Source organism: Callorhinchus milii, unplaced genomic scaffold (genome assembly GCF_018977255.1).
Source record: "Callorhinchus milii isolate IMCB2004 unplaced genomic scaffold, IMCB_Cmil_1.0 Scaffold4, whole genome shotgun sequence".
NCBI lineage: Eukaryota > Metazoa > Chordata > Chondrichthyes > Chimaeriformes > Callorhinchidae > Callorhinchus > Callorhinchus milii.
In genome coordinates, this window is record NW_024704745.1 from 51,133,713 (window position 1) to 51,146,770 (window position 13,058).

At 41.4% G+C, this 13,058-nt stretch overlaps 1 protein-coding gene across 1 annotated transcript; it reads left to right on the forward strand.

The window, feature by feature from the left end:
* The first annotated feature begins 1,610 nt into the window (after positions 1–1,610).
* mid1ip1 (MID1 interacting protein 1) lies at positions 1,611–2,841 on the forward strand. Its single transcript, NM_001293138.1, has one exon. It carries the CDS (start codon positions 1,744–1,746, stop codon positions 2,206–2,208), a length of 465 nt encoding a protein of 154 aa, NP_001280067.1. The 5' UTR covers positions 1,611–1,743; the 3' UTR covers positions 2,209–2,841.
* The last annotated feature ends 10,217 nt before the right edge of the window (positions 2,842–13,058 follow it).

Below are 13,058 nucleotides of genomic sequence, written 5' to 3' on the forward strand. Positions count from 1 at the left end.
TGGAATAAAACACTTTTTATTGGACAGTGAGGGTATCTGACACATGCAGAAACCAACACAATGGTAAAGAGTACCCAAATCAGAATAAGAGTTCCACATATGTATTGAAACCTACACATTGAAATTTCCTTGTGTCCGAAATGGAATACGCAGACTGTCCCTGGAGCAAATCACCCTCATCGCCTAAATCTGCAGTGTTCACACAGGTTGGTGAAATCTAAAGGCTTGCAGATCTCAGAAGGTGCATTGAGGTACAGATGGAGCTTAACCAGCTAAAAGCATATTGACACCATTCTCCTGCCCCTATTCCATATACAAATCCCTACCCATTGGCAGTCAGTCCTTCATCCTCTCTGCCCCCACCTTTTGGAACTTTCTCCCAGTCCCTTTGCCCTGCTTTCTCCCTTGCCTCCTCCAAGGCGTTTCTCAAGACCCTCCTCTTCAACCACGCCTTCAGCCACCCACGTATCCCTGCCCTCCCTCCCTCCTGAACCCTGCTTGGGTCTAAATCCCTGACTATCCAGCCTCCACGGGAAAGGTGCTAATCAAATGTAATTTGTTGCTGTTGAGCGATGATTCCACACATTGAAGGTGCAGAAATTGAGCAAATTAAAACATGGCGCGTGTGAATGAGTCCCTAAGGTTACATGCAACCGCACTCTCTGCAGCCTTCAGTATCTCTTAGGTCGGGTGAAAACTCTCATGGTCTTCCTGCGACCTTCAATGTCATCGGCTAAGCCGATCATTTGGATACGAGGGATGCTGACTTTTTGAATCTCCTTTAGAACAGAAAGCCTGGAGGCCTCAGACCTAAAGTTGAAAACCAGTTGGGTTTTTTTTTTGCACACACACACACACACACACACACACACGATAAGAAGGTGTTTTGCTTCCTTTGGTTAATCTTTAATTTTACACTCAATTAAAAGGTTAACACTGAATAACTGCTCCGGGCAGAGTCGGTTGACATGCGATTCCCTTTCAAATTTGCCAACAGCAAAACAGTGTTCCTTTGAACCCTTTCTTAAAAAAATTAAAAAATTGAATTGGATGCCGTATAATTTGAAATGCAGATGTGTGCAACGTAAGAAAACCCCCTCCCAACCACCTCCCCCCACAGGGGGAGAGCAGCGCCTGTGGCTGGAGGAGCCGCTCCCAGCAGCTGCTCCTGTCACTCACAGTGACGGCTCAGCCCCTGTTGCCGGGCGCTGCAGTGACGCACGCGCGCGCGCGCTCGCGCGCACCGGCGGCCCCGACGCCAATGGAGCGGACGGCACAAAGGAAGCGGAACCCGATTGGGTGGAACCGAAAAGGTGAGGTCGATGTCACAATGGCCGGGTCTGATTTGTTGCCAGGCGACGGGGCGTTGCCCGGGATCGCGCGCAGCAGCAGCAGCCGCCGCCGCTCCTCTCCTCTCCTCCTCTCCATCGCGACTCTCCCCGTCAGAGACCTAATGAGAGTATGAAAGGGGCAGCGCCGGCCGGCGGGGAAAAGGGAGGCGCTTACAGCATTTGGGTCGGCGCCCGGCGTCCAGGTCATCCTATAGCAGGTTCCGACCTCCTTTGCTAAGTAATACCTTTATAAGGCCGTTGAGGAAGTGGGCTCGTCGCAGTGCATATCGGCGAGTCGAGAGGCAGGCGCTGCGGAAGGAAGAAAGTTGCAAACTCTTCCCCTCCTCCCTTCCCCCCGATCGAGTGATTCCACCAGGAAAGACACAAAAAGCGAGCACAACCCTCAGCCACGATGATGCAAATTGTGGATTCTTACAACCAAAAGCACTCGCTGTTCAACGCCATGAACAAGTTTATCGGCGCTGTCAATAATATGGACCAGACTGTAATGGTGCCCAGCCTTTTGCGGGATGTTCCACTTGACGACAAGGATAAAAGCGAAGTTAACGGCGTCAGCAGCAGTGGAGCATCAAACTTCTACTCCGACCAGAGGGACATGTACAGCTACTACGTTTTGCTCAAATCCATCAAGACCGACGTAGAGTGGGGTGTGGTGCAACTGGACGACAGAAAGAAAGACAAAGTCACCACCGTGGACATTAGGGGGGATGAAGCGGAAGGAGAAGAAGACTTGCAGAAACAATTCCATTATCATCTAAATGGACTGTACACTGTTCTGTCAAAACTTACCAGGAAAGCTAACGTTCTGACTAACCGGTACAAACAGGAGATAGGATTCGGTAGTTGGGGGCACTGAACACAACACAAGAAAATTGCAGAAACTAACCTCCCCAATGAAGTTAGACGGATCCTAACTGAGGTTGTAGGGTTATTTTTCTGCTCCAGAAAGCGATAGCAGCGCCGACTTAACGATCACATAATCTGCCTTTTACTGTTTTTTCCCTTTGTTGCCGGGGGAAAGGGAGGCTTTGTAGGACGTACTTATGAAGTAAACTTGCAATCCATGCAGCTAAAGCGTGGTTTTGAGCGGCTGCGCCGGTTGAGATTACATCATCTTACTTTGTACTACTTTGTATGTCAATTGTAAAATTGTAAGTGTCTCGAATGCTATTCTGTTAACTACATTTTTGGAATGCACAAAGTTGAAGCATCATATTTTTCTTACAATGTATATGGTGTGTAAATTAGTTTTAAAATATCTCCAAGTCGAGATTGTAAAATCGCTAATATTGTGCGGCAAAACCAAGGGCCAACGACCGAATATTGTAGTTACTTGTCTATAACTTACTTTGTGGAACCAACTGAACGTTTCTATCTCCTGGCACGGAATAATGACGGGGTTCCACGTCTGTATAATCAACCTCTTTTTCTTATTTTAAAAAAAAAGTTTTGTACAGGTTGGTATATGAATTGTACATGTAATCAAATTAAAAAAAAAAGAAAGCCATCTTAAGTTTATCTCTTGTGATTTTGCCTGAGTGTGTGGGGGGGGGGAGGGAGATCCACTAAACAACGAGAGATGGAAGGAACAGTCGGCCATCAGATCTTGGTTACAAAATGTCTCTCACGTGCAGAAAATGAAGGCCTTCGCCTCGATCAGCCATAAACCAAACGCTTAAGTTGAATTACATCAGGTGACCGGACCCGAGGCTTACGATGTCTAAAATATATTTCTCTGCTGTCTACAAAAGCCCATTGTGTGTTGTCAGTGGGGCTTTGTGGTTGTGGGGGTGGGTTTCTGGCTGTGGCATGAGCACAGACTGGGTTAGTGGGGGGGGGGGTGCACTTGCCAGTTTTGCCACATCCATTCCCTTCTGCAGTGACATCGGTACGTTACTCCCCGGTGTCACTGTCAGAGCAGTTTGTGCAACAGCCAACCCCCGTGTGTGTGGGTGTGTGGGGGGGCGGCGGTGCCCAGAGAGCTGTCGGTGAGTGTATGGTTACCGACCTGACCTTGGCTCTCAACCCGGATTAATGCCATTCCTTACCAGAAAGCCTCTCATTTATATATATATTTTTTTTTAAAAAAAACCAGAAAAACTCCTTTATGTTTGAGCAGAAAAACTGAAGTTAAACACGTGTCGGATGGGTGGGTGTTGATGAACCGGTTTGATGTAAACGCTGACTCACATTCAGATCCTAATACGCACCAAATCGCGCTGTGTTATTCAGGCGACGTTGTCCAATCCCCCAATGCGTTATTATTTTGCTGCTCGGGTCTTGTCGGCACAGCAGACAGGAGGATACTCCATAATCGCAGGGAATGTCACCCGGAAAAGTGTAGAGATCCAATTACAGTAACAAGTGGGGATTCTGGAGCCCCCAAAGTAAATGCGACTTAAGTTTTTGACGGTAATGACCACTCCAGATTTAGTCTAATGTATTGGGACTCATAGTCTTAAACCCCCAAATGTAAGGCAATAAGAGGAGCTTCAGCTGTGTTGTTAAAATAAACACCGTCATTTAATATTACAATCACGAGTTAGTTTGCAGTGTTCACCACAGACAATCAAAGCATTTCAGTGTAGCATTAAGATAAATGGACAGTGATGGGCGATCGTGTTTGCTTCATGGTTTAATTAATATTACTGTTGTGTTCGGTGGAGAGCAGATGCACTGTTTTCTGCCTAACACAGATTAATACGGGACCAATTTTTTTAAGACTTCAAAAGTTAGGCTATTTATTTTCCTTTTTTTTTAACTCCCACCCCGTTTGATCTGCCCCCCCCCCCACACACACACACATTTCCTAGAATATAAATGCCAATTGATTTCTGGTACCTTGATCAAGTGATTATTTTTTTGAGGTGTGACTGTATGTCTGACTATATCTCCAATTGGGCGTCACATTCAGGCCTGAAGTTACTATTACCTGATGTCCACAAAAGTGCACACTCCAGCCGAGGTCACTGGATAGCAAACAGAACGAAGTAAGATCTTTGTTTGACATTTTCTTCCACAGCTGGGAATAGACAACCTCTGCAGTAAATCCCTTGAACAGCTTTGAGATATTTTAATGACATAATAAGGTGCTGTATCAAATCTAAGGGTTGTTATTAAAATTGCACACCTCCTGCACCTATGAGTGGGAATGAAGGTTGAGAGGGCACCTTAGGTGAGAGGATGCTGGTGGCAGTGAGCAGGATAGCTCTAGTTTTGAAGACGTTCAGCTGCAGGAGGTTAAGGCTCATCCAGTACTTGATGTCTGACAGGTGGGCAGTCAATTTGTTTTGGTCAGCTGGGTGTCTTGACACATATAGAAACCTATCTCTATGCTTAAAGAGTATCCAAACCAAACTGAGAATTCAATGCATCCCACCTACAAATGGAAATCGCAGACATAGATTGTTGGAATGGAATTTGTGCTCTCTCCCTGGAAGGACGCATCCTGCTTACTTAATTCCAGAAAGCAATAGGTGTAGGTTGGCAAGGCCTGGGGACCCCAGAGTGTGAGTTGGGATACTGCTGGAGTCGATCCAGGTAAAACTGCATAACTTGCCATTCGCAGCACTGTCTGGCAAGCTTTCCCACTGTTTGTCCTGGTAGGACCATCCTATCTGTTAGGGCTGGGGGCAGGGAATCCTCTCCCTGCCCCCAGTGACCACTTTCCCTTCACATCTCTGTTAATAAGCAAGTGGAGGATCAATTATAATTTGCTTTGTCCTTGTGCTTTGTTACAAGTATTTAAAGTATCTGTACTTTCAGATAAAATTTCATTCTACAAATATTTGGTTTCAAGTCTAGTATGTTGTCTTGCAAGAAATGTTACCACTAATAGATAGGAATTTCAGCAGGAAATATTTGCATGCATTTTTTAAATGTAATTTATTGTGATATGTGATAATGATCACTGGTGAATCCACTCAAATGCCATGCTTTATGAGTGATGCTCAAATGCTGACCCGCCCACTCCCACCCCACAGTTGAACAGAGGGAGAAATTTCCAGAGAGGAAAAAATATGGAACTCTTTACTTCAGTCTTCCCTCCTCCTACTTTGCTTTTCTGTTTGTACACAGTATAGCGTTGGACTATGTTGATAATCTTTGCTAACAAGATAGATTTGTAGAGTATGAAAGGGGAGTGGGCAGAGAGACTGAGCTGGGTTATTTTGCCTGTAAATAAGAGGAAGAGACAAAGTTCAAATTACCGAGACACTCATGTCCTCTGAAAGTTTATCCACTACCCAACTCTGTCAGGCCATTGCTGAGAATGAGAACCTTGATATCGCTCTGGTTTTGTTTGGTGATTGAACACTAACATCTCTATCAGGATGTATCTACTAACTAACAATAATATTGATAATTTTAAGACATTGTGCATTTTGTATCAATATTGTTGCTATTTATTTTTAGTCTTGTTCACATCTTGGTTTTATGATTTATTTCATTGCTTTGGTTACTATTGTTTATTGTATCTATTATTTTTAGTGATAAAACTATTCAGATTTTTTTTAAAAAAATGCTCTTGTCTGAGGGACAAAGTCGACTTTCTTCTTCATTGACTCAAGATAATTTCAACGTTGATTTGGATTCCGATCAAATATCGAAGGACAAACTGGTGCCAGCTACATTTTATGATAACGGATGAAAATAAAACTGTAGCCACAACACTAAACAGTGCTGCCACACGCAAGTTCTTTTCCTTTTGGATCCCACGGAGAGCCAGACATAATTCAAAATAAAGATAGAAAGGCTAAGACTGGCATATGAGTGTATGCTTGACAATCAGATGCCGCTTACAGGTTGATTCAGAACTGGCTCAAGTACCACTTTTCTTACCATTGCCATCCATTGTTTGTTGACACTCCTGGGTGTTTAATTCCCAATGGTGGTGACATTTCATCTGTTATCTTTTTATTTTTCCCCAATAAAAGAATCCAGGAACGTAGACTGAGAGCAGTCACCTCCTTTTGTGCTGTAAATGGCCAATAGTTTAAATGATTCAATGTGAAGAACATTAAAATAGAGTTTTGATTGACCAAAGGTCATTGCCTTCAGGAGAGGAGAGAAAATGGCAATCAGATCTCATGGCAAAGATTTATTTACATTAGGAAAATAAAATTATTTGCCTTTTCTTATCCTGTCCTTGAATTTTATTGTGACTACTTGCTATGTTTTCCAGTTATGAGAGATTTTGTTTGTTGAAATGGTGCATGTTTCTGTTTAGAATGCTTAAACTATTTAGGAACAAAACTTTCATGATGTTTAAAGTTTGTGGAAGCAAATTTTTATCAGTAATTCAGAGGATATTGGAAAGTCTAAACCTTATTTCTGTTGTTTGAAAGGGGGGTCATGCAAACCAAGTAAGCTTTAGAGAGCTGGTGCTGAGGCCTATTGAGATGAGATGAAGACCACTTCAGGAGATGGTCTTAACCATCCTCTGGCAATAAACTTCTCCTGCTAATGTCAGGGTTATTTTAGGCTTCTGAATGTGGATTAAAGAGGCAAGTAAGGCCACTCCACCTTCTGAAACCCAATGACAGCACATTAAGCAAATGGTTTCCTTAACAAAATTGTAATTGCTTGTTTATGGGGCACTTCAATGTCATATTTCGGCTTCAGGATTGGAGTTCTGCCATTGTCGGACCATCTGAAACCTGTTTGAGGCAGCCATAGATGTATCCAGTGCGCCGTTGCATTCATTTTCTACCTGTGCTGCCCAAAGCTGCTGCTTGTGGCTGACAATTGACAATGGAAAGCTGCAGGTACATGCAACTGGGGTGCATCTAAATAATAGTAGCTGAGACCAGAAAGCAAGCTGACAGCAAAGCCACCTGATGTTCATGTACAACTTGTGCTTTGTTATTTCATTACTGGCCTTTTTCATCGAGCGGGAAATAATATGGAACCAAAGCCAGAAAGGCACTGTCATTGTTTTTAATGTGAGTGTCAGCACCTCCACTACAGTGGTACACTTCTGGTCATAACCTGCAGACATAAACCCAGCATAAATGATGCCCATTTTTAGTAATCAAAAGATTTGAATTCTGTTGCTGAGCAACCTGTAATTTAATATTCTGTGAAGCGCTTTGAGATGTCTCGAAGAAGTGATAAGGCGCTATATCAAATGTAAAGAATATTATATGAATGTACATTATGGAACTAAAGTCCAGTTTTATTGCACTGTTAAAGAATAATTCCAATAAAATCTGCATAGTCACGGTTTAATAAAAAAAATGCTTGAACTTTAGTTCCCATACTTCAACTAGTTAAGCAAGTTAGCCAAGTGGCAGCAGTGATCCTCCACACTAAGTTCATCAAGACGAGGGGGGGGGGGAAGAAAGATCAGAGCAAACAGTCTTCCTAAGGAGATTCCTGCGTGTCTTCTTGGGGGTCTCACACTTTCCCATTACTAACCCCAATTAATTTTATGCTCTCGGCTTCTAATGAGATATCCCATTATAAGTGAGAATGTAAAATTTGCTAGTTACCGAGCATTTGTTGGACTCCTTGAAGCTGTTCAGAACAGCATTGATGGAGACCTGAGATCAGGTTACCTGCACTCCACGTCACATTTGTTACATACACAGGGGGAACCAAGAGAAGTAGAGTATTCTGTCCTTGATTTACTCTATGGGAGCTGCTCACTTGTTTGTGGTGATTGAAGTGTCTGGGACAGTGAATGTGGAATTCATGTTGTGTCAATGTTACTTTATAACTGACTGATAAGAGGTGTGCAAGATATAGCGATGTGTTTTATCTGAGAGCTCAATATTCCACTGACAACCAGGATTAATTCCAATTCTAGCAATCTAAAATTCTGATTTCTTTCCCTTTGAACTTTGAAGTCAATCTTAAGAACATTAGTGTTTCTTGTGCTGACAATACAGGGTTTCTATTGAGCTCAGCAAATGGGATGGTTTATTCATATGTACAAAAGAGTTGCTTTTATAATTCCACAAGTTTCTCGCAGCCATCTTGGCCTTGCCTTGATAGTTGTGCCAGCAATCCTAGGTCACTACAAAGCTATCCTTTGTATGAGTTCTGCAGAGGCTTATTGTTAATTTATCTAATTACAAATCCAGTGCCCTCGGTAGCTTTATTTTATCCAGTGCAGAATCTGGCTCAACTGGATTGACGACTTTAAACTGAATGGATATCCTTTTCAGCTTTTCAGCATACAAAGTAAAATGTTTCTGTGACATTTTGGTGCTCGTTTCAAATAAATAAAAGAAACTTCGAGACAACATCCTACTCACAAACACTATGGGTAAAGCAGTTGGATGTTTCTCATCTATAGTTTGTAATGAAACCTGTGCAAAGGAAGCATTTAACTTGATTTCTGCTGGATATCAGTATCACTTACTGTTGCACTGCTTGGCGATTAATAACTTATCTGTGAACATTTATGTTTGACTGTAAAAATATGCAATTGCAAACATCGTAAATATGAAAACAGTGTTTTCAGACAACTTGAACTTTGCACAATCAAACGTTCCTTATTTTAAAATTCAGAAGTCATTTCTTCTTATCAAAGGTTGTTTGGCTCTGCTGTATTTTTCAAAGAGTCATTTTGACCGAGGCTACTGCAGCACCAGTTTAAGAACAACACAGTGCAACTCTCCTGGGAAAGATATGCAATCCGGTTACTCAGTGTGGCATGGAAAGGGTTACTGTTAGGATCACTCTTGAGTGTATTTGTGTGTTGAAGGAGAGGCAGAGCAAGAGGAAAAACAATTTAAAGATTCCCCCTGGTAGCTGCGGATACAAACACAACGTTATTTCTGCTGCTGCTTTGGGGTTGGAGAGTGTTTGCGAGAGAGAGGGAGGGAGGGAGCTGGTGCTGCTGCCGTCACATCCTCCGCGTTTGTCTCTTGGTCTCAGCTATAGCAGCTGCTTCTTGGGCCTGAGCCTGGGGGTTACTTACCATGGACAATGGGCCTTTGCAAACCGGCAATCTGGAGTGGAGCAACCTGACTGCGCCGCCGAGCTCCCACTGCACCATGTTTAAGTCAGATGCGGAAGATTATAAATGTGTGAGTATAGCAAGGTCTGACTCCTGAAGTTTGGAAACCAGGCCTGACCAATAAGCTGCAAAATAACATGAAATACACACACGCACAGACACACACAAACCTCAGGTTAGACCTTTCATGTATGATTGATGAAAATGCTGTTAGTGCATTTGTCACATTGTAAGTTATTAAAGGAGTTCTTCATTCATTGATTTCTATTGCGATTAAAGTACAACATAGTTGCCCTCACCTCTTGCAGAGAAGTTACTTTTGTAAACATGTTGAGCATGTAGGAAACTCCCCACTGGCCCAGCCCTCTTCTAATTCAGTCTGCCTGTACCGCCCATTACCAGGGGATTGTGGTCTTGATTTACTGAGCAACTTCTGTATTTTATTATTTTTTAATGAAAATCCAATTTGGAAAACAGGGCGTAGAATTGCAAATATTAGTGACTACTTGCTGCAAGTTAAGCCATCCTTTTTTTGTTGTTTGTGACTCTGAATTTCCTGCATCACCACAGCATAATTTTCCGGTATTATTAGTCAACTGAAGAATTGCTGCCCTAATTTTTCTATCATGTTATTCATAAACTGTCACTGTTGTCCGAACACTGCCCTGATCTATATAAGTAACTTTGTAGACTTTTGCACTGTCATGGCCTTGACCAGGTATCAAAATGGCACGGTTGTCAAAACTCCAGGACATCTTTGGGACAGGGGGCTCACCAATAAAGAGCCTGGTGGAATCCTTACTTTACCCCTCAGCCCCCTCTCAGAATATTATGGCCATTCAATCCTCTAATTATAAATAATCAGGACCAGTGATTGCTACACTGGAGTATTCTCTGTCTCTCTGCACCTCTCCCATCCCCACAGAGGCTCCAGTTGTTTGTTGTTACCCTATTATGTAAATAGTTGCATTGTTGATGTTAACCTACTTGTTCCTTATGTATTTTTTTATAGATCTGTTTTGAAAATAAATAAACTTGCTGAATCCATAGAGCAGATTGTAAACTGATGACTTTCATAAAGTTATCATGAGCACACGAGACAAGGAAGGAGTACTGGGGAGCAAGTGCAGCTTATTAGCACTGTCCAGGGGTATAGATAGAAATTGGTATTGGATCTCTGGAAGCATACTCTTATACTCTTATCTCATTTTTCTTGGTTGGGGAGTTGTGAAGACTTTGGGAATGCTCTTTCTGATCAAAGGCTTGGCTGAAAACTGTTGAGTTCTGTCTTGTCAAAACTGTAGCAGCATCCACATCCAATCGATAAATCTGGCAGCTCACTCGATGACTAGAAGGTCTCTGGTACAAACTGCAGTCTGTGTTTAGTTAGTTGTCAGGCCTGGCAGCAGTGGATGCAATTATAATCAGTTGGTGAGAGGTAAATTGGGCAGGATTTCTTTTTCTAGTCATTGTCCAGAGACGGCTACTGAATGTGTGAATGTTGGGTAAAAACAGAATTATGTTCAGTTGTGATTTTTCCTTTTTGATACTTTGTAACTCATATGGATCTGTTTCCCAGAAGAAGAAACATGAGTCAATTGTCTTCAGTTGAGGGGAGCAAATAGGCAAGGAAAACGTAGTCTGATGGGCGTATGTTTTGATATGATTCAAGCAGATTATAGCAGTTACTAGATGTTCAGCAGCAACAACAACTTGCATTTGTATAGCACCCCTCACGCAGGGGGCATCCCGGAGCACTTAACATGAATACAGTCGACGTTATTCATGTTGTGCTTAGCAACAAGAATATCTTCCACTGTTTCACGTGATACAGGGGATTAAAGATTTTCTGTGACGTCTTTCAGAATAAATCCCAGATATCCACAATCTAAGGCTGTAGTTTAATCACGGATTACAAAATGTTGTCTGCTGTGATTAATAATGTGATTAAAAACACCTTGTCATTTTATCCTACATAGTAAACAGAGCAATATTGTTGTCTAGTTATATTGGAATCTTAAGGCAGCATTTTTAGTAGTTCACCTATATTAATGTCTCTGCACTAGAATTAGTATTGATTAGGCACAACAACTAAGTTCAGATGTTGCTGGTTGCTACTTCAAATAGTATGTTAATATGAGTATGCAGTAGAAATTCCACCCAGGTCTAGTTTTACACAATTTAGCATTCCAGAGTGTACAGAATTTGACAAATTGTTGAATTCAGGTTTATCTTTGAAACCTGTGTGTCAGCCTGGTTTAGTGGTAGCACTTTTGGGATGTTAAAGGTACCAAGGCATTATTCGAAAAGAAAAGGGAATTTCTCCCAGTATTCTGGCTAACAATCCCCCAAATAAAATTGGTCACTCACTCTATGACTGTTCCTGGGAAGTTGTTGTGAGTAACTGGCTGCCATGTTTCACCTACAAAATACATAGTCAAACCACTTTACAGTATACGCTGTGAAGCGGTTTGAGATGTCTCGTCGATGTGATAAGGTGCTATATCAAATGTAAGGATTATAATTATTATTAATAACCTGTTTGTGTGGTTCTTAAAAGAGCTTAAAGAATCACAGAACTTACAGCTCTGAAATCTTATGTTAGTAAGAGTAAATCTAGACTTAGGTAGAATTTTATTTGCTTACAAATACATAGTTGCTATACTTTGTAGAAAACTCTGAAGTGTTTTGAGACATTTCAACACAATGAAGTGCAATATCAATGCAATAATATTGATGTTATTAACACTTTAACTGTATCACTTTGTTTCAGGCTTTATAAACCCTTGGGCCATAGGACTCAGATTGGTATAGTTTAGGTGATGTAGGTTCTACAGTAAAATGACACTGGGAAAATTTGGTTTGGAATGCAGTACATGACTCAAAGACTATATGAAGAATGCCCACTTAGACAAAGTCCTGTTGATAGTTACGGATAAGTACCTGCCCCATCAGCAGTGGAGGGGAGTGAATTGAAATAAATAAGATTGTATCAAACATCAGGTGCATTGTTGGGCACAAAAATATTTCTGCTGCTTTCTTTCATTGCCTTGGTAAGTAAAGTAGATTGTATATTTGATAATAAGTCGCATAGACTAGTAAAGTCTAGGTCTGTTATGAGTTAGGGCAATACTACAATGGGTAGAATAAAATTGACTAAGATTCCTATTTATTACTGTCTCGCGATCCTAGCTGTAAAGATATATCTGTTTTTTTAAAAGAAGAAATGTTTGGAAGAATGAGCCATATTGCTCCCAATGGTAGTATAACCCCTAGTATTCACTGTACATGAATACATAAATAATACCCAGTGGTTGCTTGGGATAGAAGTGGGCATATTCCTACATATACCTTAATGTGAGCCAGAGCATTTAGGAAAGGAATGTTACAAGGAGAAAAATAGGGAACTGAAAAATAACAAAAGGAATTTTAAAAATCCAAACAAGATATTGATGTGAACTTCAAAGATTATGAAAACCTAATATAATTTGTTTCTAATCTCCAGGTCACAATTATAGCAGTAAAGCGAGCCTCTGCTTCATTTTCTCTACTTGGATGGTAATTTTTTTCACCTTTTCATTAGTAGTCAAACTAAGCTCCTGTATTCTTAATTATAACTATCTTGTTAAACGTGTTTTAATCTGGTAAACCGTGCTTTGATATCGGAAATCTCTTTGTGAGGGCTGATGTTTTGGGGCAAATTATTATATTACATCCTTTCAGAATAAATATAGCATTTA